The sequence below is a fragment of the Dipodomys merriami genome, unplaced genomic scaffold (genome assembly GCF_024711535.1).
Source record: "Dipodomys merriami isolate MVZ:Mamm:240054 unplaced genomic scaffold, mDipMer1.0.p SCAF_40, whole genome shotgun sequence".
Taxonomy (NCBI): Eukaryota; Metazoa; Chordata; class Mammalia; order Rodentia; family Heteromyidae; genus Dipodomys; species Dipodomys merriami.
This window is the reverse complement of record NW_027205604.1, coordinates 4,060,218-4,087,321: the sequence shown is the minus strand read 5'-3', so window position 1 is coordinate 4,087,321 and position 27,104 is coordinate 4,060,218. Positions and strand designations below refer to the sequence as shown.

Sequence of the window (27,104 nt, the reverse complement as noted above, 5' to 3'; positions counted from 1 at the left end):
AACAAGACCAAACTAAAGCTACCAGCACAACTATGTTTATTGCAGCATTATTTATCATAGCTAAGATATGGAACCAACCCAGATGCCCCTCAGTAGAGGAATGGATCAAGAAAATGTGGTATATATACACAATGGAATTCTATGCCTCCATCAGAAAGAATGACATTGCCCCATTTGTTAAGAAATGGAAAGACTTGGAAAAAATTCCAAGTGACATAAGCCAGGCCCAAAGAAACATAGGTCTCATGGTTTCCCTTATTTGCAATAGCTAGTATATGTCTGAGACAAGTAGAAAAGGTCAGATAAGTTGATGTTTGATGAAATGAACCCCAAGATAAGTATTCAAATGTTTTTTCTTTCATGTGATTGTTTCTAACATGCTTATAAGGTGATTTCTTTGTTGCTTTGTATGTCCCTCCCCCACGGTATAACCCCTGCTGTCATTGTATTTGATGTTGGTATAATTTGTGGAGGGGAAGGGAAAAAAACAAATCGTTTAACTAGGGATACAGGTGGACCCATTGCAACAATGAGATGTACAAGTTGCCATGTTGAAAAATGAACTTTACAACTTTGGAGGGGCAGGGGGGACGAAGGGGGGAATGGGAAGGGAAAACAAAGGAGGAGGCAACAATGCTTGATAAGAAATGTACTCATTACCTTGTCCATGTAATTGTAACCCCTCTGTACAGTATTTTCACAATAAAAAAATTAAAACTATATTTTGCTTTTCTAAAGAAAAAAGAAATCAAACAACAACAAATGCTGCCTTATTGGTGGGAATGTAAACTGGTTCAATCACTCTAGAAAGCAGTATGGAGGTTTCTCAAAAAACTAAACCTAGAGCTTTCCTATGGCCCAGCAATTCCAATCTTGGACATTTATCCTATATACACAATGGATTTTATGCTTCCATCAGAAAGAATGATATTGTATCAATTGTCAGGAAATGGCTCATTTTCTATAAGGAGTTACTGTAGTTTAGCTCCCTTGATTCTCAACTAAAGGAATAACAAGAGCTAAACACATGCACTGGCAAGGGTTAGATAATTTGGGCCTAAATCTATCATTTATATCAATGTAGGAGGTACATGTGAGTTATAGGAATGCTTTCTTATACCAGCTGTGCATGTATGTTACACAGTAGATTGAAATGTTTAACAATTGAATTAGTTTTAAATATGTATCATGAAAAGAATGGAACTGATTATCTATTTGGAAAGCTCACTACAAAATGAATTATATAATAATTCACTAATTAAGACCATGTGGAAATGTGTTTTCCATTTCTACAAAGAAGTTTTTTAATGAGTCACATGGAATAGCTCAATTTATCATTATAGTCAATGTGGAAAAACTGATCTGCCACTTCCTCCAAATGGAAAAAACACCAAAAATTATGGCCATATATTAATTCTAATCATCCACATGACAATCTTGTATGAATACCTTTATTATTCAATTTTTCTTGTAAAATGAGTAAAATGAAGCTTAAGGGAATTTAGCAATCTATTTAGATAATATAATCACCACATAATGGAGTCATGATTTCAACCTGGAACTAATGTCAAAGCTCTTTCAACTAACTAGGATGGATGTTATAACTATAGCTGTGATATAAAACGTACTTCATTATGGCATATTCATAACAATCTCTTATTAATGATACTCATCGATGCCTGTCTAACCCACCTGTCTCCTCTTTCATCCCATGAGTCCCAACATTAGATTCAATGCCTTTCACATAGTTACATCTTAATGTTGGTTAAATGAAAAAAAAAAAAAAAACAATGATGAATTAATTGAGTGAGTAGAGTTTAACTCAGCTGTCTTTTACACTTGGTAAGACTGGAGTGGAGAGTAAGGAAGCAAGTGTTTTATTGCAGTTACAAAATTACTCTGTATCAGAATGAAGACTGGACTCCCAAAATCTCAAGTAAAAGCCCACTGCTGAGCTCAATGAGCCAAGTCACCAGCAGGGTAAATGACAAGTACATTAGTGTGTGCTGGTGTCCTCAAAACACCATGATAATATGAACAAAAGCTATCTATGTAACATGTGAGATAGGTCACAAGTGACAACCAGAGGACGACATCATTTACAATCACCTCAACTATTAAGAACAGTTGCAGTAAAAATTTACAAGTCCCATGTCTCTTATTTAATTCTTCTTAAAGAGGAAATAGCATTGAGCAACACATTTCTTCTCTAACTCTATGTAAGTAAAAAATGAGGTATTAATTCAGCCTTATCGACATTACATGGGAGAGAAAAATGTTCTTCATTCCTGTTATAAGGCATTGTCAACATACTATTAAAGTAATGGAGGAGTGATAGTTCAAAGTATATGTTATGCATAATAGAATAGAATAGAATAGAATAGAATCATCACCATGAAATCCCTTTATATTATAATTGTATACTAATTCAAAACATATAATTTAATTTTTTAGATAGACTATTCAAAGGCAAGGAGAAGGAATATAGCGGAAGAGGCAAATATGTTCAAAGTGCACTATCAGGATTCACTGCAAGCCAGCACTGGTAGTACATGCCCGTAATCCTTGCTACTTAAGAGGCTGAGATCTGAGGATCACACTTTGATGCCAGCCTGAACAAAAAAACTCTCTTTGCTCCAATGAACCACAAAAAGCCAGAAGTGGAGCTTTGGCTGAAGTGCCTTGTGCAAAAGAGCTCAGGAACAGTGCCCAGGCCCCAGGTTCAAGCCTCAGTACCAGCACACACACACACAAAAATATTGTATTCATATACTACGTTGTTGAATGACAACTCCTTTGTACAGCTACTTGAAGGTAAGAAATAAAAAGTGTAGTATTTGAAAAATATGGAAATGCTACAATGAAACTCTCTTATCTTATAAATGTTAATTCAAAAAGAAAATATAAAAGAGACTAAGTAGCACTTCCTATTCCTCCAAATAATATCAATATTTAAAAGATGGATTAAAAAAAAGAACCCTGGAAAGACATGTTACAGGCAGAAATCCAGTGTAGTATAGTTCTCTAAGTCAAAGTTGTAGTACATTTTAAGAAGGAAGTAATAAATGACATCAACTCTGAAAGCTGAGAGGTCACAGAAGTTGTAAGTATTTGAGAAACCTATAGAAAAGTCACCAGCTTTCTTGAGGAGGTCTAATATCCAGTACAGGGGAAGAGTTGATTTGCTATTCTGACTTCTTCCTGAACAGGACATTACTTAGAATACTTTAAAGCTATGCTGACTGTCCTGGTTCCCTCTGTAGGCAAGATAGCACCTGCCATGTAGGATTCACTTATGGTAAATGGATACCTAAATAAATGAACTAAAATAAGGTAAAGTGTGTAGTTAATTTTGGAAGAAAACATTCCAGTGACATTTTAAATTACTCCTAATAAGTACCAATGTTTTCTAAACTAAATCATAAGATCTAAAATTATTACCATACATTTGATTTCTTCTTCAAAAGCCCTAAATCAAAACAATTCAACCCTTACAGAGAACATACAATTTGCTGTCTACGAAGATAAAGCCTGACACCTTAGAAACTACCATAAGCTTCTGGGCTTCAATGACCTTTGGGGTTGCCGCTGTGATGTCATTTGAGCTATAATCTTCTGCAAGATTAGGCATGTAATTATGTGTTAAATAGTTCCATTGGTTCCTGCTGGCTCATTCAATAAAGTAGAGTGCATTAAGAGTATGTCATATAGCTCAAGGCCACTGCCACTGTAAAAGTGCTTCCACTTTGTTCTTTCCCATCTCCATCTCTCACTAGCCCTTGTAGCTGTCATTGCAAAGCACTGAGAGGAAAAGAGAAGCACTATGCACATTTGCTAAAGCTTCTAAAACAGAGAAAGGATAATCTATATAGGATCTCACTTAAATGAAATCAGAAACTTAAGTTGTAGGTGTTTCTTAACTTGACTGCACATGGGGATTACCTGGAAAGACATAAAAAAAAGTCTGACCCAGGGAGCCACCCCTAGAGATTCACATTGGTTTGCACTAAAATCCAGCACCTAAATCCTATTTAGTCAGCATTCAGAGGCACTGCTTTTACATTCTTCATGCTAGAGATGGGGTTCAGAACTCTGTAATAAGGAATACCTCTGATTTCTCCTCTGCCACTAGCCCTATAGGACCGAAAAAAATTAGCAATCGTTTCAATGTAAAAATACAAAGAAATTTAACTGAATTTTTTCCTTTCAGTCCTTGGGATTGAATTCTGAAGCTGGACACTGTCCCTGAGCTCCTTTTTCCTCAAGGCTAGTGTTCTACCACTTGAGCCACAATGCGACTTCTGGCTTTTTCTGAGTAGTTTATTGAAGATGAGTCTCATAGACTTTTCTGCCAGGTGGCTTTGAACCATGATTCTCAGATCTCAGCCTCCTGAGTAGATAGGGTTATAGGTGTGAGCCACTGGCCAGCTGTTTTATTGTCTTTATTTTTTACTTTTTTTATTGTAAAAATACTGTACAGAGGGGTTACAGGAGCAAGGTAATGAGTACATTTCCTATGGAGCATTGTTGCCTCCTCCTTTTGTTTTTTCCCTACCATCCCTTCCCTCCCACCTCCACAACTACCCCTCCCTCGAAGTTGTAAAGCTCGTTTTTAACATAGGGTCTTGTACATCTCACTGTTACAAGGGTAAACCTGTATCCCAATTTATGCATTTTGTTTTTTCCCCAGATGTGTTTTTCTGTTGTTTTGTTGGCTTTTTTAATGTATCTTTTTATCGTTAAGGTGATGAATGAGGTGGGAGGTTATAGTTACATAAATAAGGTAATGAGTACATCTCTGTTTAAACAGTTACCCTATCCTTCATTTTCTCCCATTTTTTAATAAAAAGAACCAATCCAATTGTTTTTTAAGTTTAATGGAAAGCAAATAAGACTCCTTTTTAATCTGCACACTTCAGAAAGGCAAGTATTATACTAATTTTCATAATTGAAAAACCTAAAACTCAGAGACATTAACTTGGCTTATCCAAAGTCACACAATTGGTAGGTGGTGATGCCAGGAATAAACAAATGGCCCCATCTGCTGGTCTTGCTCCATCTTTACATTAGGCTTAGTTGAAAGAGAAAAGAAAAGGATGTATGGTACTCATAAACTGACAAGTTGACATGAAACCCCTTGTTACAACTACTTAAAAAATAAAAAAAAATAAACTTCCTGCATGGTTAATGAAAGGAACAGAGGGAACCAGAATTTGGAGAAGGAAAGAGAATAAATGAAGAGAAGGAAAAAAGATATCCCAAGCTAAGGAATATATGGGAAGATGCGGCTCTGCCCAGTCATAATGACCCTCAGAATCTATGGCAAGGTCATATTCATTGGTCTCATATGGATACTTAGCTTGTCAAGACAATGAACACAACCAGTTTGTTACTAGGTGTGCTGCTTTGTACCATAAGTGCATGAAAAACACACCCTGCTCTGGAGATCCTCATAACCTTCATAGAGGTCAAAAGCAGAGCTGGGTGCAAACAAAATTGTGCCTTGGTTCAGAGGTAAGCAGTAAGAACAGGAAACACAAATGTGGGTGAAATGAAGCTGCACCAAAGGGAACAGCTGAGATGGCTTTTGAACAGGCAAACTTCTTTGCTAAGCTGGGAAGGCAGGCAGAGAAAATGATGGGACCTTGGCCAAGGAAGCAGAATCTAGTGTACTTGAGTTCCTCAGACAATGACATTGTAATCTTCACTGACTCCCTGCTTTCATTCAAAGGTTGAAGCTGTATTTCTTAGAGGTTTGATTTTTCACTCCATATTTACCTATAACCACAAGGTAATAGTTCTGCCAGGTCCATCCCATTCCTAAATCATTTAAGTCAGAATTCAATCCAAGTTTCCATTTTCTGTGCAGCCCTGTGCACATCGATCTCTATTCCATTCCATAATTCATAATTTTACAATCCCACAAATGTTTTTTTCTATTTTCTTGTAAAGATGCTGTGCAGAGGGGTTACATTTACATGAGTAAGATAATGAGTACATTTCTAGTCGAGCATCGTTACCTCCTCCTTTTTCTCCTACTATCCCTTCCCTTCCCACTTCCCTCACCCCAAAGCTGTAAAGCTCATTTACAACATAGTGTCTTGTATCATTGTTGTAATGGGTCATCCTGTGTCCTTGTTTCAGCATTTTGTTATTCCCCTGCAAATCCCCCAATTAGATAAATGTATATATAAGATACAAGGTACCAAAATCAAATACAGTGACAACAGGGATATACCACAGGAGGAAGAACATACAAAAGAAACAAAAAAATCACATAGTATCTTAAAAACAACAAAGTAAAACCTCTTGTGTCCATATCTTGGTGTTCATTTTGCTTAGCATCATCTTATATGGTCATATGTACATAGCTTTCAAGCTTTTCTGCTCATCTGATAAGATTATCCTAGATGTACACTAATTATTGCAAATAAGGGAAACTATGGGACCTATGTTTCTTTGGGTCTGGCTCACTTCACTTAATATGATTTTTTCCAAGTCTTTACATTTCCTAACAAAGGGGGTCATTCTGATGGAAGCATAGAAATCCATTGTGTGTGTGTGTGTGTGTGTGTGTGTGTGTGTGTGTGTGTGTGTGTGTGTGTGTGTGTGTGTGTGTGTGTGTGTGTGTGTACACATTTTCTTGATCCATTCATCTACTGAGGGGTATCTGGGTTGGTTCCATATCTTAGCTATGGTGAATAATGTAATAAACATAGTTGTGCTGGTAAATTTAGTATAGCCTTCTTTGTGATCATTTGGGTAAAATGCCCAGAAATGGAATTTCTGGGAGCTCTGTACAGCAGCCTTTTCAGTAAATGATGCTGGAAAAAATTGGTTAAACACCTGTAGAAAACTCAAGTAAGAATCAACCCTGCATCAGAATCAACTCCAAATAGATCAGAGACCTCAAAGTAAAAGTAGACATCCTGAAAATATTACAGGAAGGAATAGGAGAAACTCTAGGGCTGGCACAGGCTGAAATTTTCTTAATAAAGACCCAGAAACACAACAAACAAAAGAAAGTTTGGACAAATGGGACTGCATTAAAGTGCAGAACTTCTGCATTGCAAAGGACATAGCTAGCAAGATCAGTAGAAAGCATACAGACTGGGAGAAGATTTTCATTAGCCATATAACAGACAAGGGCCTCATACCTAAAATATACTTAGAACTCAAAAAAAATTGATCCCCTGAAAACAAATCCTCAAAGAAACAACCGCCTGATTAATAAGTGGGCTAAAGATTTAAAGAGAGATTTCTCTGAAGAGAAAATAAGAATGGCCAATAGACACATGAAGAAATACTCAAATTCTCTAGCCATAAAAGAAATGCAAATCAAAACAACATTGAGATACCACCTCACCCCAGTTAGAATGGCTATAATCAAAAACTCTAATAACAACAGATGCTGGACGGGATGTGGCCAAAAGAGAACACAACTACACTGTTGGTGAGAGTATAAACTTGTTCAACCACTCTGGAAAGGAGTATGGAGATTCCTCAAAATCTCATAAATCTTTATATCACTTTTCTTTTTTTTATTGTGAAAATACCGTACAGAAGGATTACAATTACATGGGCAAGATAATAAGAACATTTCTTATCAAGCATTGTTGCCTCCTTTTATATCACTTTTCTAATCACAACTCAAATGAAATGCTTCTTTGTTTATTCCATGTGAGGAGCACTAACTACTTAAGGAGTTCAAAAAGACTGCATTTCAACTGGAAAAGAACCTCAAAACCAGCTTGCATTAATGTATTTTGAATTCTGGGTGTTTCTTTGAAGCCTGAAATTGTTTAGACTTTCACAGAACTTTTCAATTGTTGTCCTTAAGTGGCTATCCTCTTTCTTTTTAATTAGCAATGAACTTTGAAGGTTTTAATTAACAGTTTGTCTTTATGTTAGAAGAGAGGTGGAGAAATTCCAAATTCACTTATTGGAATAACCTCCAGTCTCATTAAGCTCTTTCCAGCACGCTTTAGACAGTTAATTAGAATAAATGTATCTTTCATCTCCTCCATTCTATATCATCTTCAAACAACAGAGACAAGGAGCAATGCCAGCATAATCACACACAGTCTGAAAGGGTTCTAAACATACTAGAATCAGTGTCATTCTTGCCTTTGAATTATTTCAAAGCAGTTATAAATTCTATGGTGGCTATTAAGGGCAGACTAGTAACTATTAACTCCACAGCACTTAGTAATTTATTGTTTTACCTATACTCAAATTGTGCTTTTATTGGTCTATCATACAATTCCAGCCCTTTGTGGGAATAAATAAACAATTGGAGGATTCTACCATAGTCTGTGTTAAAATAACTCCCACAGGTTTATCTCAACCCACAAATTTATGAAGTAATTCATTTGTTAGAATAAAATTATTTCCTAATGGACAACTGCCTTTACTAGTAGCTTTAATCTTTCTTCTGATATTTAAATATGTTCAAAATGAATCATAATTGTGTGTGTGTGTGTATGTGTGTGTGTATGTGTGTGTGCATGAGCGTACACACTTGCACGCACGTGACCCAGGACTGGGGCTTGAATTTAGGGCCTGGGCATTGTCCTTTACTTTTGTCATTCAAAGATGGTACCTTGAACTGAGTCACAGTTCAGATTATGCAATTGCATTATCTATTGCCTTTACTGGACTGTTTACTGAATTCCGCTTCCTCCCACAGCCTTGGACCTCAAATGTTCATACAAAGTATATATGAGCTCTATTCCAGTGACAATGAATATGTTTAGATTCATTCTTCAGTCTACAACTCACAAAATATTGGAGCTACAAAGATCTTAAGACTTACCTAGGTGTTTCAAACTCTCTATGGTATCCATAAAACATAACTAAGGCTTTAGGAAGTTAAGTGACTTTCTCAACATTATACTGGTAGTGACAAAACAGTGATGTAACCATACAGGCTCTGAGTACATTTTGCTCAGTGTTACCTTCAGACCAGCAATATTAATATCACTCAAAAGCTTGTTAGAAATACTGAATCTGGGGTCCAACCCCAGATCCACAGATGGGTCACAGATCCTCAGGTAATTTGTATGTCTATCCTTTGAAAAGCACTGACCTTCATTGCCTTTTTGGGCACAGGAAGTGAGGCAAAAAGATATGATGTACTCCATGACTCCTCCATTTCTATATATAAGCAAGTATCTGGATTTCCTGAAGGCATCGCTTGTAATTTGAAAATAACACTACTCATCTTGTAGCATTTTAATTGCATAAGCCTTTCATTCTTTGTGGATAATAGATGCAAAGACCCATGTATCTAGTACCTAGAGTAATGTGTATTTGCTACATGCTTTATTGTTAGTACCTGTTGTTTTTTTTGGGGGGGGTAATGTGTATATTTTTTATTGAGCAGTGATAACATCCTCCCTCATTTTCTCCCAATTTTTCCCTCCTGATCCCCCTCCCCTCCCCCAAGTTACAAAGTTCATTTCCAACATAGTGTCTAGTGAGTATCACAGTTGCATTGATTCACCCTTTGTCCCACCATTTCTGATTCTCCTTCCCTTCCCCAAATCAGTTGAACTTATATACAAGACAAAGGGTACTGAAATAAAAAAAAAAAAAACAGTGACAACAGGGAATAAGCCAAAGGAAAAAGAAATGAAAAAAGAAATAACTGCAAACAGTACAATAAAAAAAATCTCTTGTTTCCATTTCTTGGAGTTCATTTCCATAAGCATAATTTTAAATGGTCATATGCACATAGTTTCCACGATCTTTGACTTCTCGCTCCTCCCCAACTTCAGGCAAATATTAAGGTAATTTCTGTCTCCAGATTGACCTGTTGTGGACAGTTCACAGACTAAGCATCTGAGAGTTCAGTTGAAGGGGTGTTTATCTGACAAGGGCAAACACAAGCTGGACTCTCTGAGCACCTAGATGAAGAGACAAAACCAAACCCTTTGCCTGTTCTTTCATTCATACAATTCTCTTAGTTATTTGCTTTCCTGTTTTCTCTGACCACTCTAGACTCACAGAAACTATTGACCTGGCGGCAAGGTCAAGTATTGCCACTTCATGGCTGTGCAATACCAAGAAGAAAGCTGCTACTGACTATGCATCTATGAAGGAGTTACTTTTCTTCTATCCTTTGTTCTAATGTATTAACATTTTATTTTTATAGTATTGCATGTTTCTTTTCAGAAATTATCATGAGAGAATAATTGTGGCCATTTTTAATAGTGTACATGAAATGAGTTTCCAAAGCCAAATCATAACCTAGTTCCTATATTATTTTGCCTCTGGGTCCCAAAAACCTGGTGTCTGGAAGTACTGATATTGTTATACAGCTACTGCTGTGATTTTCTCAGGCCATGAACTCCCAATACTGGCAACAGTAAAGTACAGTTAAAAGACAATGTTTCATGGCAAACATGTCACATGTGTCAACACAAGAAAAATAAAATTTAAAAAGGAGAAAAAATTAGAATCTAAATCTGAACCAGAATTTGGGGAAGCGAAGCACATTATGACTAAGAAACTATACTGATATTATTAAGAAATCAACTTGAGGAAAATATCTTAACATCAATTAGAAAACCAAGATTCCATTATGTAATAAGCCTCACAGTACATTATGAACAATTAAAAAGCTTAAAAGGAATGAAAGTTTCTGAGGAAGCAATAAATTCCAGTAAAATTTAGATGATTCTCATTTGTATTGTGCTGCCAGGATGGAAAGCTAAGGCTCTCATGATATTTAAACCTAAAAAGAGTCAATACTATGAGTAACTGCTGGTTGTTGTTAATACAGAGTTGCAAAACTTGAAGAAGCAGAATTAACTTCAGTGTCATCTTCTAGGTCATTCTGCCATTCCTCAAGGACTTCTACAATAAGGAAAGGAATTTCTGGGTCATCATCCTCTAAGATGTTCATATGGACCAGTGGCCGGACCTCTTCATCTTACCGACACGATGAGAAAAGGTAAATGCCCAATAACTCTATATTTTACTGATTATCCAGAGAGGATAGAGACACGGGCTGGAGACAGGACAGTACCTCATATATATGAGGTACTGAGTTAAAATTCTAATATGTATATGTATCTCTCTCCTCTCCGTGTCTCTCTCTGTCTCTCTTGCCTCTCTCTCCTCTCTCTCTCTCTCTCTCTCTCTCACACACACACACACACACACACACACAGACACACACACACACATATGCAAAGTTTAAAATTTGAAATGTAGGAACCTTATGTTGTCAAAAGCATGGAAAGAATAGTTTCAGACAAGTCTTTTTCAACTTACATGCTCACTGAAATAACACAACTTAGCAATACTTGTACTCTCTCACAAATCCTAGCTCTGCCTGCAGATATACATGAACCATTATCCTTTTCACATCCAAAGACTGTGCTTTAGTCTCTGTTGAGAGTGGCACAGAAGGAAAGCAAAAATGTTGATAGAAATATTAGCTTGGCATTGGTGGTCATACTATACTCAGAAGACTGGGATTTGAGGATTGTGATTTCACCCTAGCCTGATTTGGAAAGTCCATGGGATTTTTATCTCCAATTAAGCAGCAAAAAGCCAGAAAAGGAGCTGTGACTCAAGTGGTAGAGAGCCAGTCTTGAGCACAAAAGCTAAGATACAGCATCCAGGCCCACTAAATGAAAGTCCAAATGGAGCATGATTTAAGCTTTTAGGGAGTGAATGCATCCATATGATTCTGCATATGCTTTTACTTATTATGATGCTTAAGATTTTGGCATACCAAGGGGTTTAACTCAGGGCCCTATGCTTGCAAGGCTACCCTGATACCATAAACCTATAATTACAGCACTGTTCTTTGCTGGATAGTTTTAGGATAGGGTCTTATTTTCTGCAAAATGTGCACCTGAGCTGCCATCCACCTACTTCTAAAGTTTCTGTAATCACTAGCTGTTCTCTAAGCTGTTCACTAGCTGTTCCAGCTTCCCTTTTGGAGACAAAGTATCTGGACATTTTCTCTCTGGGTTGGCTTAGCATGGAGATCTACCCTATGCTAGCTTCTGCATAGATGGGAAAGACAAGTGGACATCATTCTGCACAGCTATAGTTCAATCCTTCAATTCTTAGCTTCCCACCTAGCAAAAATTACAAACATGAACTATTAACATCTGGATTAAAAGCATTTTTAAATATGTAGATTGTCTTTTTTGTTTTTTATTTGTATCCCTTTCTTTCTCACCTTATAGTATTACTTGGTTCAAATGAAGTTTTTACCAGTATGCTGTAACTTATGCAAGCCACACATCAGACAGAATCTGATTGAAATCAGAATTGATAAATGGTGAAGGACACAAAAGGACCTGAGAGGTTTCTTTGAATATGGTTAGAAAGCTTATTTTTCATTTTGAAGCCTAACTTTCCCTACAGGTAAAATGCCTCTGAGAAAACTCCAAAAGCAAGGTCATTCATAATAAAAATTTGAAAGTTATTTAAAAATTCACATTAGACACCTGTTAAATAAAGGTATGTAATCTATCAGTATTTTTTAATGCTTTGACATACTATTAACTGAAAAATGCAAATCTGAATACAAATTATGATTGCAATGACATACACACACACACACACAATACATAGTCAAAATCTGGAAAGTGAAGCTGGGTGCCAGTGGTTGATGCCTATTAATCCTAGCTACTTAGAAGGATAACATCTGAGGATCATGGCTCAAATCCAGCCCAGGAAGAAAAGTCCATGTGACTTTTATCTCCAATAAACTACTCAGAAAAAGCCAGAAACAGTGCACAAGTGGTAGTGTGTTAACCTTGAGCACGCAGTGCCCAGGCCCTGAGTTCAATCCTCATGATGGCAAAATAGAAAAAAACTGAAAGGAAATGTTTATATACCTTATGTGTGTGTGTTACTTTTTATATATTAATTTATAATTAAAGTAACATATCTATACTTTATATATATATACTTAAAATATATACTTTAAAGTATACATAAAGTAATATATATTATATTGATCATAGAATAAAATTACATATATACATCATATCACAAAGTAATATATTACTTTAATTATAGAAAGAAAATTTATGACATTTAAGTGAAATTAAGCCCAGAAGGCAACTAATATCTGAATAAACACTGGTGTTGAGACATGGCTTTCTTTGCCCATCTCTAAGTTGTCACAGACTTTTTCTCAATGCTCACTTATTTTTAGTGTGTTACTTAAAGCTCCCACGTTTTTAATATAATTTGTGTGTGAGAGAGACAGAGAGAGAAAGGGGGGGGAGGGTGAGAGAAAGAGAGACAGAGACAGACAGACCACATGATAGAGCAATGACCTGTCCATGGACTATTCCCCACTTGTCCCACAGGAGTAATGTAACATTTAGATATTCTTTTAAATTGTTCTTTAACAATGTAATCAACATTTTAAAAGCAGCTACTGTATACTATGTTTCATATAAAATATCAGTGTATGAGGCAAAAACTATTATGCCTTTTTATATATTAGAAAGTAGAGGCATGAGGCCCTGGGTTTGACTCCTCAGCACCACATAAACAAAAGGCTGGAAGTGGCACTGTGGCTCAAGTGGTAGGGCACTAGCCTTGAGCTGAAGAGGGACAGCGTCCAGGCCTAGAGTTCAAGCCCCACTACTGACAGAAAAAGAAAAAGAGAAAGAAAAAAGGAAGGAAGGAAGGAAGGAAGGAAGGAAGGAAAGTAGAGGCACAGAGTATTTAAATAACTTCCAAGAGTGCAACAGCTAACTAGAGATGGAATCAAGCTATGAACCCAAGCCTAATTCACAAACTCTCTGAAGCTATGACTTGGGATTTTAGAAATGACTTTGAACAGAAAATGCTGTTGTCTCCAAGATGCTTTTAGTGGCACTAGTTAGGGTGAGAATGCAGATAATGATGGCTGATAGAGAATCAGGATATGATGGTCATTATGTTAGCAGTTTGGCATTGCTCAGCAGACACTGAAGTAAACTTCATTCTTTTTAACCTTACAATTAGTCCTTTCTCTGATCATTTCCTATGTGCAGAATACTAGTTTCTATGCATCCTCCATTCTACAAGCCCAGCAGTGAAGGAATATTTCTTCCTCGAACCAAACTTTTTGTCCCTAAATTGCAGGTGCTCAAGTAAAATAAGCAGTAATAACTAGTTATCCAAATGAGACAGAAGTTATTAAGCTAAAAACATTGCAAACAGTTTTTACTAAATATTCTTTGGGGTTTTTTAAAATAAGTAGTTAATAAAGTATCACATATAAAAACATATAACAAATGGTGTCATGAGCATCTGACTACTCACCATTTATTTTAAATATTAAGCAATCAGAATTTTTACAACTTTGAGAATATGGCTCTAATACCATTCTAACCCCAACAGCACCCAAACCCCAATCCAGAAATAATCACTATCCTGAATTATGTTTCCTATTCCTTTGTTTATATAAACAGAATGAAATTAAATATGCTTTTCTGCAACTTGCTTTTATCACTAAACATTGTATCAGTATGATTTACCAATAGTGATTCTCAATGGCTAGGTAGATCTCTCTGCTAGGTAGCATTCCATTGTCTAAGTAAACCATCATGTATTCATGCATCCTACTGAATATTTGCATCATTTCCTGTTCTTTTATCCTTAGCAATAATGCAGCCACATTGCACATGTCTTCTTGTATACTTGTTAGGAAGATAGATCCAACATTGAAATGGTTGATTCAACAGTATGCCCAACTTCAATTTTATTAGTCAATGCCATTGCTGTTCCAAACTAGCATACCTGTGACACCCATGGCTGGAAAGCTCTTTCTGGAGTACACCAACAGGTTGGTGCTTACCAACAGGTTGGTGAGCACCAACAGGTGCTCTGACTTTAATTTGAGATTCTCAGATAAGAAGAATAAGCTTCTTTCCTCAGTCTGTTTCTGTGATAGGACTATTTGAATATATGTTCCACTTTTCTACTGGATTGCTGGTTCTGTCCAGTGGATGCTGTGATGAAGGATGAAAAATTACTCAGGAAACAATATATTGCCTAGAAGAAATGAGTTTAATCAACAGACAAGTTCAAACTGGAGTCTCTTCTACCCTCCACTTTTTTAAGGGCTAAAGTACTTCCTTAGGGAGGGTCTTGGTTGCAGATCAAAGGTCACATTCCAAAGGACTATTAACAGGATGTCAGGATGAGTCAGATAAGTACACCCATGCATTCATCTTGTTTTTTGACAGAAAGTCTGATAGGCAGCAGAAATCCTGAGTCTTTACTCAGACACCAGATAAACATTCTACCAACAGTAGTTTCCTGCTGGCATCAGAGACACTACATGCACACTGTCCACTCACACTTCCTGCTTCCAAGCATAGTTCGCATGGGGATAGAGAGTTCCACATATCTCCTGTTTTCATTTTTAAAACAGCCATTTGTTATTGTGAAGAAAGCCAGCATGATCATCTTCATTCTAGTCTGTTCTGTTCAAGAGATAGCATCACATACCACTTTAAAGACTGAAACAATAAGAACAATTATTCTAATAGTAAATAATCCATATTATGTAAAGGTTCTGTCCAGAGAAGTAATTTTTAAGGTTAAGCCAATTGAGATGGTTTTGTGGTTCCTTGAGTGCTGATTGATAAATATAGCTTTGAAGCTCATTTACTTGAGGTAATTAAGAATGTAACTTTTCCATTTCCTGCAGAGGGAATCAGGGCAACACCATGGAGATGTTCTTTCACTAGTTTCCAATCATATGGAAGGAATTATAAAGTAAAGGAGCCACATATAGTTTTTCAAAACCAGTATCATACTGAGTTGCTGTCTCTCAAATAGATCCTGCTGCCATTCAATAGCTTGCACTTAAAACGTCTAGCCTTGTCAGAATTATTTGGACTGCATGAGTTTGTCTTACTCAGGAAGTAAGCTCCCTGAGTTATGATCAATACTGGCTAACATAAAAACTGATTTTCAGGAATTCAGGGAGCTGGACTTGCTGGGTTCTTGCCAAGTCAACTTTCTATTTATGGCTGAGGGTTATAGAATTGTTTTTTCCAGCTGTTGATAAAGCTTGACACAGCTAGCAGGCAGCCTCTACAGTCCTGTAGAAGAGAGAATACAAGCAAACACTATATGTAATAATCCTATGAGGTCCTTTCCAGAACCTCCCCCTCCCCCCTTGAAGTCTCTTACCAGGACTTTGGGTTCAAGTTACTTAAAAATATGTTTCAGCTGCTGCAAAAACATATTGGTCACAGTTTAAAATTTTTTAGGGTAAATGAACTTTTAGTTGATTGATGTCTAGGGGATGTATCCTTACTTCCCCTTTTTGTTTAGTTGGATTGAATTATAGAGTATGATGAACATGTTCTACAAGTGCTTGAACTTGGTGATTATAAGGAATACTACATGGGCTGGGAAGGTGGGTCAGTGGTAGAATGCTTGCCTTGCATGCATGAGGCCCTGGGTTCGATTCCTCAGCTCCACATAAGCAGTAAAAGCCAGAAGTAGAGCTGTGGCTTAAGTGGTAGAGTGTTAGCCTTGAGCTGAAGAACTGAGGGACAGCGCCCAGGCCAAGAGTTCAGGCCCCACGACCAACAAAAATAAATAAATAAACAAAGAAATTGCACAAATAGCTCAAAATTATGAGAGGTGTAACACGTTCCATTATTGGGGGAGAGAGAGAGAGAGAGAGAGAGAGAGAGAGAGAGTGTGTGTGTGTGACTTGAACTCAGGGCCTGGGCACTGAGGTTTTTTTCTCAAGGCTAGCAACTCTACCACTTGAGCCACAGCTCCACTTCTGTGTTGTTGTTTTTGGTTGATTCAGGATAAGAATTCATGTTCTTTCCTGCCCAGACTGGCTTTGAACTGTGATCCACAGATCTCAGCTCCCTAAGTAGAGAGGATTACAAGCATGAGCCACTAGAGCCTGGGTATTATTACTTTTTAATTGTTGTAGAATTCCCATATGATTAAAACTTTCTAACAAGTAAATCTGAAATGTTTAGATGCTTAATGGAATAGCATAGAATGAGAATGAGAAAAGTATCAATGAAAACACAAATATAACATTGTATCCAAAGGAAGGGAACATGAGTAATATCAGTCTCCCAAATTGTATTTGAAAGTAATTGTGTATAGTTTACTAGATTTGATTCTAAGTGCTTTCTCTTTTTTTAAAGTTTACATGCATTTTATATTTTTCTGATATTTGGAAAGATACTATTTTTTTATCAAATTTTTGGTTTGATTCTATGCTAAACTTTCTTTTTAATGGTTTATATGTACATTGGTTTGTGTTTTTTTGTATTTTTCTAATAATTGTATGATTGACATAGTATTTTTTTCTTTATCAGTAAATGTAATATTTGTTTGCTTTCCTTACCAGCTAGCAACTCATAAATCATGGTTAAAACAAATGAGAGTGGGCATCTTTGCTTTGTTTCTGTCTCTAAGGTGGTTTTTTTCAATATTTCACTAGTAAGTACTAAGTTTAATAGTGGCTGTTCCTCTACATCCTTTATTACCTTAATAATGTCTATATCTCTATATAAATTGATAAAATTTATTATCTTAAATATTAAATTTTCTTTTATTATCATATGATTATAATTTTTAATAAATGTATAAACAAAACTAGAGTAAACACTCATTAGATTTCTAGGAGAGGATAGCCTTTATTTCAGTATATTTCATTTCTACATATTGTTAGGTTTAATGAACTAACTTTTTCAAAAATTTGCATTTATGTTAACAGATGAGGTTGGTCTAAAATTCTGTACTACAATTTGCTCTGACTCAATTTTGTCATCAAAATTTGACAACTTCACAAAGAGTTTGGATAGCATTCTGTTTTTTGTCTTATACTCTGGAATGACTGGCAAAATTATTTCTTTAATTTTTCAAAAAAATTAACTTTTCAGGCTGGTCATGACAATATGCATTTGTAATCCCAGTGATTCAGGAGACAGAGATAAGGGAAATTGTAATTAAAGGCTAGCCTAGCAAAAAGTAAGACACCATTGCAAAGCATGCACTGTGTGGCATGTCCTAATCCCAGCTACGTGGGAGGCAGAGATGAGAAGACTGTGATTCATGGATAAAAACAGGAAACACTATCCAAAAAATAACTAAGTCACAAAAATTATTGGAGTACTGATAGATGAAGAGCACTTCCCTAGCTAACATGAGGTCCTGAATTACATACTAATGCTACAAACAAAAAGCCTAAATAAACCCTTATGAAATCATAGAACTTTTAGTATCATTATCTTCCATTTCATTTATTCATACACTGCATTCATCTTTCCACAGATTCTTTAATTGGCTGCCTAGTCCATTGATTTTCAGATTTTATTTTCTAATATAAGCACTTAAAGCTATATATAATCAATCACATTCCACATCCTCTAGCTGTTCTATAATGGTTTTACTATCATTCAGATCTAAATACTTTTTTAATTTTTTTTTTGTCAGTTGTGGGGCCTGGGCACTGTCCCTCAGCTCTTCAGCTAAAGGCTAGCACTCTACCACTTGAGCCACAGTGCCACTTCTGGCTTTTTCTACATATGTGGTGCTGAGGAATCGAACCTGGGCCTCATGCATGCCAGGCAAGCACTGTACCACTGAGCCACCTTCCCAGCCCCTAAATACTTCTTAGTATCTACCAGACTATAATTTATGACCCATGAGTTCCTTGTTTTTATTTCTGTATATAGTAATCTTCTAGTTACTTTTATTATTTATTTCTACCATTATTATACTAGGCTATGTAATGTAAATATAGGTTAATGTTTTTCTAAGGCTCTTTAGGTTATAAAGATACCCTAACTTTTTTGAATGATTCACCTTATTTTCTATTTCTTTCTACATTTTATAAGAAAATTTCTTATAAAAATTAAATGTTAAACCAGGCGCCAGTGTCTCATACCTGTAATCATCCTAGCTACTCTCAAGATCGCAGTTCAAAAGCCAGTCCAGGCAGGAAAGTCCCTGAGACCCTTCTCTCCAATAAACTACCTGAAAACTAGAAGTGGTGCTGTGGCTCAAGTGGTAGACCACTAGCCTTGATCTAAAGAGCTGAGGGACAGGACCCATGCACAGAGTGCAAGTCCCACAACCAACAAAAAAATAAATTAACATGTTAGTACATTGCATAAAAATAAGAAAGTAAAATGTGTGACCTGAGAAACCAAAAGACAATGAAAGAAAAGTAACTCCTGTTTCTGTTTTTAATGAGTTTTCTCTTACCTTTAATCATTTATCCATAATACATGGCTCTAGAAAATCTATGGAAAAGTTGATAATAATATGTTCATGGGCATAAGTCCTGTAACTATGTATATACACTCTCATTTGTTATCAAACTGAAAAATACTTTGTTTATAAGGCAATGTGAAAAGAGTGAAGATTAATTAAGCTAATCTGAATTGGAACTTAAAATATATAAATACCTGTTCAAGAAAAATTCATGAAATCTGGAAGAAGATGAAACTACACATGCAATGGAGTACATGTCAAAAATGTGGAAGGATTTAGTGTACAGAAGAATTATATTCTTTCCTCAATTTCTTCAATGCATCACTGCCATATGAGATAATGGGTCTCCTTGGGCAAAAATGTATTGTACCTGTCATCCAATCAGCTCTGAACGCATTCACTAATCCACTGCTCAACAAGTTCTCTCTCAGCAGATCTAACAAAAGAACACTTTTATTTGAGGTCCTCAGTGCCTGAAAGCTTTGATGCCCCCCTGCCCCCCAATAATAATAAATTTGCAGGTAGTGCAATCCAATGAATACTGATTAGAATAAAAAAGCTAAGGGGTTTTTCAAGTCATAGTTCCTGATTTATCTGATTTTAATTGACCAGTGAGCTTCTGTATGGACAGTTCACGCTTATCACTGCTATTTTCAGCCCAAAATAAAACATATTTTATGAGAATAATAGGTACAAGAGACTGAGCTTACAAAGATGAATATGTTGACTCTAATTCTTGGGCAACTCAATGTTAACAAAAACACAAATATTCATAATGTTGTCTTATAAGCCAAGTGATTTCAGATACACATAATTCTTTGCATCTAATTTCTATCTTCCCAGTTTCTCTTTCCTACACCTTATCTCTCTGACAGTGTCAGGACCCAAAATGTGCTTCTCTTCTCCTAGTATCCAACCAATTTTTTGTTTCTCTAAACATTGGCAGAATTTTACGATCAATTTCTTTGCTTTCAGATATAAATATTCCTAAACAAATAACCACACTGATACAAGTAATCTTTCTAAAGCACAAATCTAATCACTGAGTATGCTTAAATTCTAACTTTAATACCCCTCTCAGAGGCACATGGATTCCTTCTCTTTCCCCTGTCTGTCTAACCAGCTAACTATTGGTTCTGCTCCACCCAACAAATCCTGGTATCCAATCATACTCAAGTATGTCAATCCCTTACAGTTTTGCCCAGGTAATCTTCTCAATTGTTTACTCCTACAAGACTTGGACTTGGTTCAATCTATCATAGGCACTTAGCCATTTCTACTTATAACAAGCTATACTCCCAAAATCAACACTACCCTTGTGCTTACAAGTCAAAGGCATGGAACAATATATCTGTCATTGATCCTGTCAATGGACATACAATATTATGCTGCCCAATTTTCCTGAAGGCACTTTATCAAAGAATTCATTTGCCAGTCATGTTGGTGACCTTCTTAAACTTGTTTATGTACCTAAATGGTTGTATGATTATTACAAACCTATTATAATACATATTAAGTTGGATTGTATAATGAAGAAGGCTCAAAATTGGAGACTCTAAACTTTTCCTTCTTGTTCTCAGTCATCAAAACATTGTCTCTACCTATTTCCCTACTTTTCCTCTCTGTGTCCAAGAAATTCTATACATCCAGCATCCTCATCTCTTGGTCCCCTGCTCCTCTCTTGGTCCCTTCCGTGACAATGTCCTCTTTCTCTACCTGCTTAGTCTGCTCGGTCATCTAAATGCTCTCTTGCTCTTTGCATTGTTCTCTTCAATATTCTCCAGCTGGGTGTTTTACCATTCCTACCCAGAGCCCTTCTATTTCAATAACAGCATTAGAAAAGAGACAAAATAAGCTTTTAGTAAAACCGTGTTACATGATGAAATAAAAACTGGTCAAGTAAAAAATGCCACTGATTTTTGAAAGAGCTGTTAACAATTCTCATCCAAAATCAATTACTATAACAGCTGTGGATATATAAAACAAACAAGTATTAGTTAATTTTAAAAATTGACAAATACATCAAATTGGTCATAATGTGAGAATTCAAAAAATGAATTTCAATGATGTCAAAATGTTAACAAAACAGCAAATGACTCTAAAGATGATTTGAAACAGTATAAACTGAAAGACTCCGACAAGAATGACGTTAGTATATATTAGAAGAATATTTTTTACAATAGAGACCCAGAAACACAACAAATCAAAGAAAGGTTGGACAAATGGGATTGCATGAAATTGCAGAGCTTCTGCATGGCAAAGGTCATAGCTAGTAAGATCAATAGAAAGTCCACGGATTGGGAGAAGATTTTCACTAGCCATACAACAGACAAGGGTCTCATATCTAAAATATACCTGGAACCCAAAAAATTAAATCCCCCAACAACAAATCATCAAAGAAACAACTGCCCAATAAATAAGTGGGCTAAAGACTGAAAGAGAAACTTCTCTGAAGAGGAAAGAAGGATGGCCAATAGACACATGAAGAAATGCTCAACACTCCCCCCCCCAGCCATAAAAGAAATACAAATCAAAACAACATTGAGATACCACCTCACCCCAGTTAGAATGGCTATAACAACAGATCCTGGAGGGGATGTGGACAGAAATCTAATAACAACAGATCCTGGAGGGGATGTGGACAGAAGGGAACCTTACTGCATTGTTGGTGGGAGTGTAAACTTGTTCAAACACTTTGGAAAGTAGTATGGAGGTTCCTCAAAAGACTCCACATAGAGCTCCCCTATGACCCAGTAATCCCTCTTTTGGGCATTTACCCAAATGATCACAAACATGACCATACTAAAGTTACCAGTTACTATGTTTATTGCAGCATTATTTACCATAGCTAAGATAAGGAACCAACCCAGATGCCCCTCAGTAGATGAATGGATCAAGAAAATGTGGTATATATACACAATGGAATTCTATGCCTCCATCAGAAAAATGACATTGCCCCATTTGTTAGGAAATGGAAAGACTTGGAAAAAATTATATTAAGTGACATAAGCCAGGCCCAAAGAAACATAGGTCCCATGGTTTCTCTTGTTTGCAATAACTAGTATATGTCTGAGACAAGCAGAAATGGTCAGATAAGTTGTTAGGCAAAATGAACCGCAAGATAAGGATTTAAATGTTTTTTCTTTCATGCGATTGTTTCTAATATATTTATAAGCTGATTTTTTTGTTGCTTTGCATGTGCCTCCCCCACGGTATAACCCTGCTTTCACTGTATTTGATGTTGGTATACTTTGTGGAGAGGTAGCGAAAAAACAAATTGTTTAAATAGGGATACAGGTGGACCAATTGCAACAATGAGATGTACAAGGCTATGTTGAAAAACAAACTTTGGCAGGGGGGCAGAGTGGGGGTGTGGGGTGTGGGGGGAGGGGCGGAGAGATGGGAAGGGATGGGAAGGTGAAACAAAGGAGGAGGCAACAATTCTTGATAAGAAATGTACTCATTACCTTGTCCATGTAATTGTAACCCCTCTGTATGGTATTTTCACAATAAAAAAGAATATATTTACATACATACTCACAAAAGATGTACCTATGAGCATATGACTGAGTCTCACTATGAAACTTAGCTTTAAAAAGAATCAAGTCAAGGGCTGTGAACATCACCTCAATGCTATGCATGGATAAAAGGATATTCACTCACTCAATTATCTGCAAGACATCATGTTTGCGACTCTGTGTTAGAATTGGAACATGATGTTCTTATTAAGAAGACTAAATTATGACATCTAGGTGAGGTATATGCTTTTTATCCTAGGACTAAGAAGGCTAAGGCAAGAGGATTCTAAGTTCAAAGCCAACTTAGGCTACATTCTAAGACTCTCTCAAAAAGAAAAAAAAAACTTTAAATACTTTACAAAATGAACTCAAATGGAGAGTTACCTATCTTAACCTGAAGTATTTTCTCCCTGTTGAATATAAACCAAGGGAATCTAAATTTAAGTGCATGATGGCTAGAGAGAAAAATCTTTCTTGCACTTATACATTTTTACATACACATTCTCATAAATAATTTAGCTGAGTCCTAAGATCAGATTTAAAGGAAATTTTCAAATATTGGGCTCAATGAAATTGTACTGTGTTGACTTGCTTGGAGTAAAAATGAAACTTGCTTGAAAAATTAAAGTATTTTGGTTTATAATTATTACAAACACTTTAGTTATTCTTGGACTTACCTGTAAGCTCAGTATAACACTAAAAGGATTTTGAAAGGGTTCTACAAAAGGTTTTGAAGACAATGTTCCCTGTGTCTGTAGCAAATATACATATGTGTATATGTGTATATATATATATATATAACATATTCATATATACATATACACATATTTATAAATATGCATTAATTGTATGTATATATATGTATATATTATATATTCATATATACATATGTATTTGTAAATATGCATTAATTGTACTGACCTTTGTTCCCTAATTTCTCCCACCATATACCCTACCCCTCACTTTTTTCAGGTAGCTTTATTAAAATACATAAATGAAGAACCAACTAAAAAATGAAATACAAGCTTGTATAAGCCCCAAGGTACAAATATTTCTATTATAAATGATTATGCTTAGAACTTAGCACAAAATAATTACATGTTGCTTTTTCTACCTACTACTGAAGGTAACTGGGGGTAAAAGGAAGATACCACTTGATTGACCCATTCACATTTAGACTCTATACACGCTTTTCCACAGCTTTTTAGTGGGACGTGGAAGTTGAAACACAACTATAATAGGACTATTTTTAAGTGTGTCATATAAAGGCAGTAATGTAAACATTCACCCAAAATATGTTCATCACATTCTGATTTCCTGACTTTGTTCTATCTTATCATCAAATTAGTATTTATGAACTAAGTATACTAAGTTTGTAAGAAGCAAGTAATGAATATATAACCACCTCTTCTCCTTAAAAAACTCACCAAAAGTCCTCTCTTTCAAACATGAGAGAAAATATTAAAGGGACTTTGTCACTCTCAAACATTTCTTTCAACATCTAAGCTAAGCACTAAGACATAAATAAAACTACCCTAAATATTATCTCCTAAGATTTTCTCTCTATATCGTTTTGTCTATCTATTCTACCTTGACCTCAGATCTAGCTTTAATATCTACTCCTAAAACAACATTAGTCTTCCTATTCCTATCTCTGATATGTTGTCTTCCATTTTTAATATACTTTCATATACATTAATATACTTCAAACTTTTCCAAACTTACCTCTTCCTCCACAACACACTCTACCCATTATCATTAACATAATTGTAATGTCCATTCATGTGACTCTTCCTATCAGAACTACCTTCAGTTCTTCATCTCATTTTGTTAACTCTGAATCAAACTTGAAGATTTCTATTTAAGAGAATATTCATCAAGGAAGCTTTGTCTAACATAAATTCTTCCTCTCTGTCCAATCAACCCAAGTTGGGGATGCTGCTCACCTCCTGTAATCTTAGGACTCCTTAATTTAATTTCCCAACTTTTGTTGATATTTTTTCTTCTATTGTTTTTTGGTGCAGGTACTAGAGGCCTGGGTGCTGTCTTTGGGCTTTTTTTGCTTAAGTTTGGTGTTCTACCACTTGAACCATACTTGCACTTCTGGCTTTTTTTCTTGTTAATCGGAGATAAAGAGTTTCACAGACATTCTTACTTAGGATGACATTCTGTCCAGCATCCTGAGTCCAGCAAATGGATATCTACTTTCTACCTTTTTTAAATTGGGCAGGGACCTAACTCCAAACGTAAGAATTTATTGAACTCTTCTTTTCCCAGATTATTTATTAGTCCCTTGATTTACTCCATCAATTCAGTAGTCATTTAGTGAACTCCATGGGTATAACTCACCAGCTACCACTTACATTTTGCTGAGTAATATCTTGATTTCCCAAATGCCCATTGGCTATATAGAAATCAATCATTTTCTCCCTTTCTTTAGCATTGGAGAATATGAAGACTATTTGTTAACTATTCTCAATTGCAAGTGTATGTGTGTGTGTGTGTGTGTGTGTGTGTGTGTGTGTGTGTGCACACATGTGTGCATGCTTGAACTCATGGCCATGGCCTGAGCACTGTCTTAGAGCTTTTATGCTTAAGGCTAGAGCTCTACCACTTGACCTACAGTTCCACTGCTAGCTTTTTAAATGTCTATTCCTTTGTACAACTACCTAAATATTTTTTTAAGTCTCACAGACTTTCCTGCCCAGACTGGCTTCAAACCACCACCTTAAGATTTCAACCTCCTGAGTAGGTAGGATTACAGGTATAAGCCACCAGTATCAGTTTTGATTTGTTTTTAAATCACCCATTTAAATCATTTTATGTTTCTTATTCTTGCGATATAGTTGGCTGATTATGCCTCATCTCTTTTGTGGCTATGGAGTAATATAAATGACTTGTGTGACAGCCTAATACTCCAGAACTGGGAAACTATTGCTCATTTTTTGCTGTTGTCTGTCTACAGGAAATGCAAATTTCAATGGCAGTCATCATAGCTAAATACATGTTAGTAGGTAACATTAGCAAAGCAATGACACATTATTATTTCATTTCACAGCAGGTATTTGAAGCTACTTGGCCTCAGCATTGTCTTTTCCTGCTTCAGAAGATTTCCTGCCTACTGTTCTTGTCTTATAATGGCACCAATTTATTTTCAAGTTTGTAAAGGATCAAGTTTAAAGAGTTTTTATATAAATCCTATAAGGATTTATTTAAGAGGGTGAGTGATTGTCAGTCTGTGGAAAGTAAAAGCAGGAAAGGATAAGTAATCCAAGAACACTTTTCTTGGGAGCTGGAAAATAATTCAAAATATTTTTTAGGCCTCTGACCAATGGCAATGAGTAGCCAGTTGTGAATGGGGGTGGGGGGGCGGACCTGGAAAGTAACAAATTAAGCTATGCACTAAGGTTACAACTGCAATACTAGCCAGTCAGGAGACTATCTTGGGCAGGTCTGTAAGACTCTTATTTCCAACTAACCAATAAAAAACTGTAAGTGAAGTTCAAGTGCCAACTTTGAGTGAAAAACATAGTGAAAGCTCAAGGCCTTGAGTTCAACCCCACTATTGCCGCCAACAAAAAGAAGAAAAAAAAAGATAATTTAGCTGTGATTCTACACCTCCAATGGGCCTCTTTCTACTCATTGAAGAAAGAGTAAGATATATATAAGCTACCTCACAAATAAACTCTAAACATTAACAATAGTTAATTAGCTAAGTTTGTACACTGGTAACAAAATTGATCAACAGTTTTTCCCAGAAACTTTTGTAAATAAATATAGATCCAATCTCATATATTCATTTAACATCTACACCCATATTCTACCAGCCAATTAGAGCAGTGTGTAAGGTGCCATAAGCACAAGAAAGTGCAGACTAGAGCACAAAACTGCTTATATACAGATGTACAAACAATGAACATCTTGTTCATCACCTACAAAGTTAAATGCTAGATTCGACTCATTTCTTCCTCCAAAAAATATTAGTAATAAAAATCTCAAACGAAACTCTGAAGTCATACTTGCGTTTTGTTTAAAGCCAAAAAGATTGACTAAGAGCTTCTTTATCCATTTTGGGGGCATTCAATTTTTTTCTCCTGTTTCCTACACACAGGCCAGAAATATTTCCTCTACCAATGTCCTGAACCAAAAACAACCTTATCTAAGTAGAAATTAAGAGAGTGGACTTACCAGGAACTGGTGGTTCCTCTACTCCAGAGATTGAGATATGAGGATCAAGGTTGGAAGTCATCCCAGGAAGAAGAATTCATTCTTATCTCCACTTAACTACCTAAAAGCTGGACGCTTTTGGCTCAAGTGGTAGAATGTCGGCTTTGAGCAAGAAAGCTA

At 36.0% G+C, this 27,104-nt stretch overlaps 1 protein-coding gene across 2 annotated transcripts in view; it reads left to right on the top strand.

The window, feature by feature from the left end:
• Kcnmb2 (potassium calcium-activated channel subfamily M regulatory beta subunit 2) overlaps window positions 1–27,104 on the top strand; it is a 293,266-nt gene that overhangs the window by 248,995 nt on the left and 17,167 nt on the right. For both annotated transcript variants that reach the window (XM_069991868.1, XM_069991867.1), the window contains exon 2: window positions 10,835–10,957. In XM_069991868.1, the coding sequence (XP_069847969.1) occupies window positions 10,902–10,957 (56 nt within the window). In that variant the 5' untranslated portion in view covers window positions 10,835–10,901. The remainder of the gene's footprint in view (window positions 1–10,834; window positions 10,958–27,104) is intronic.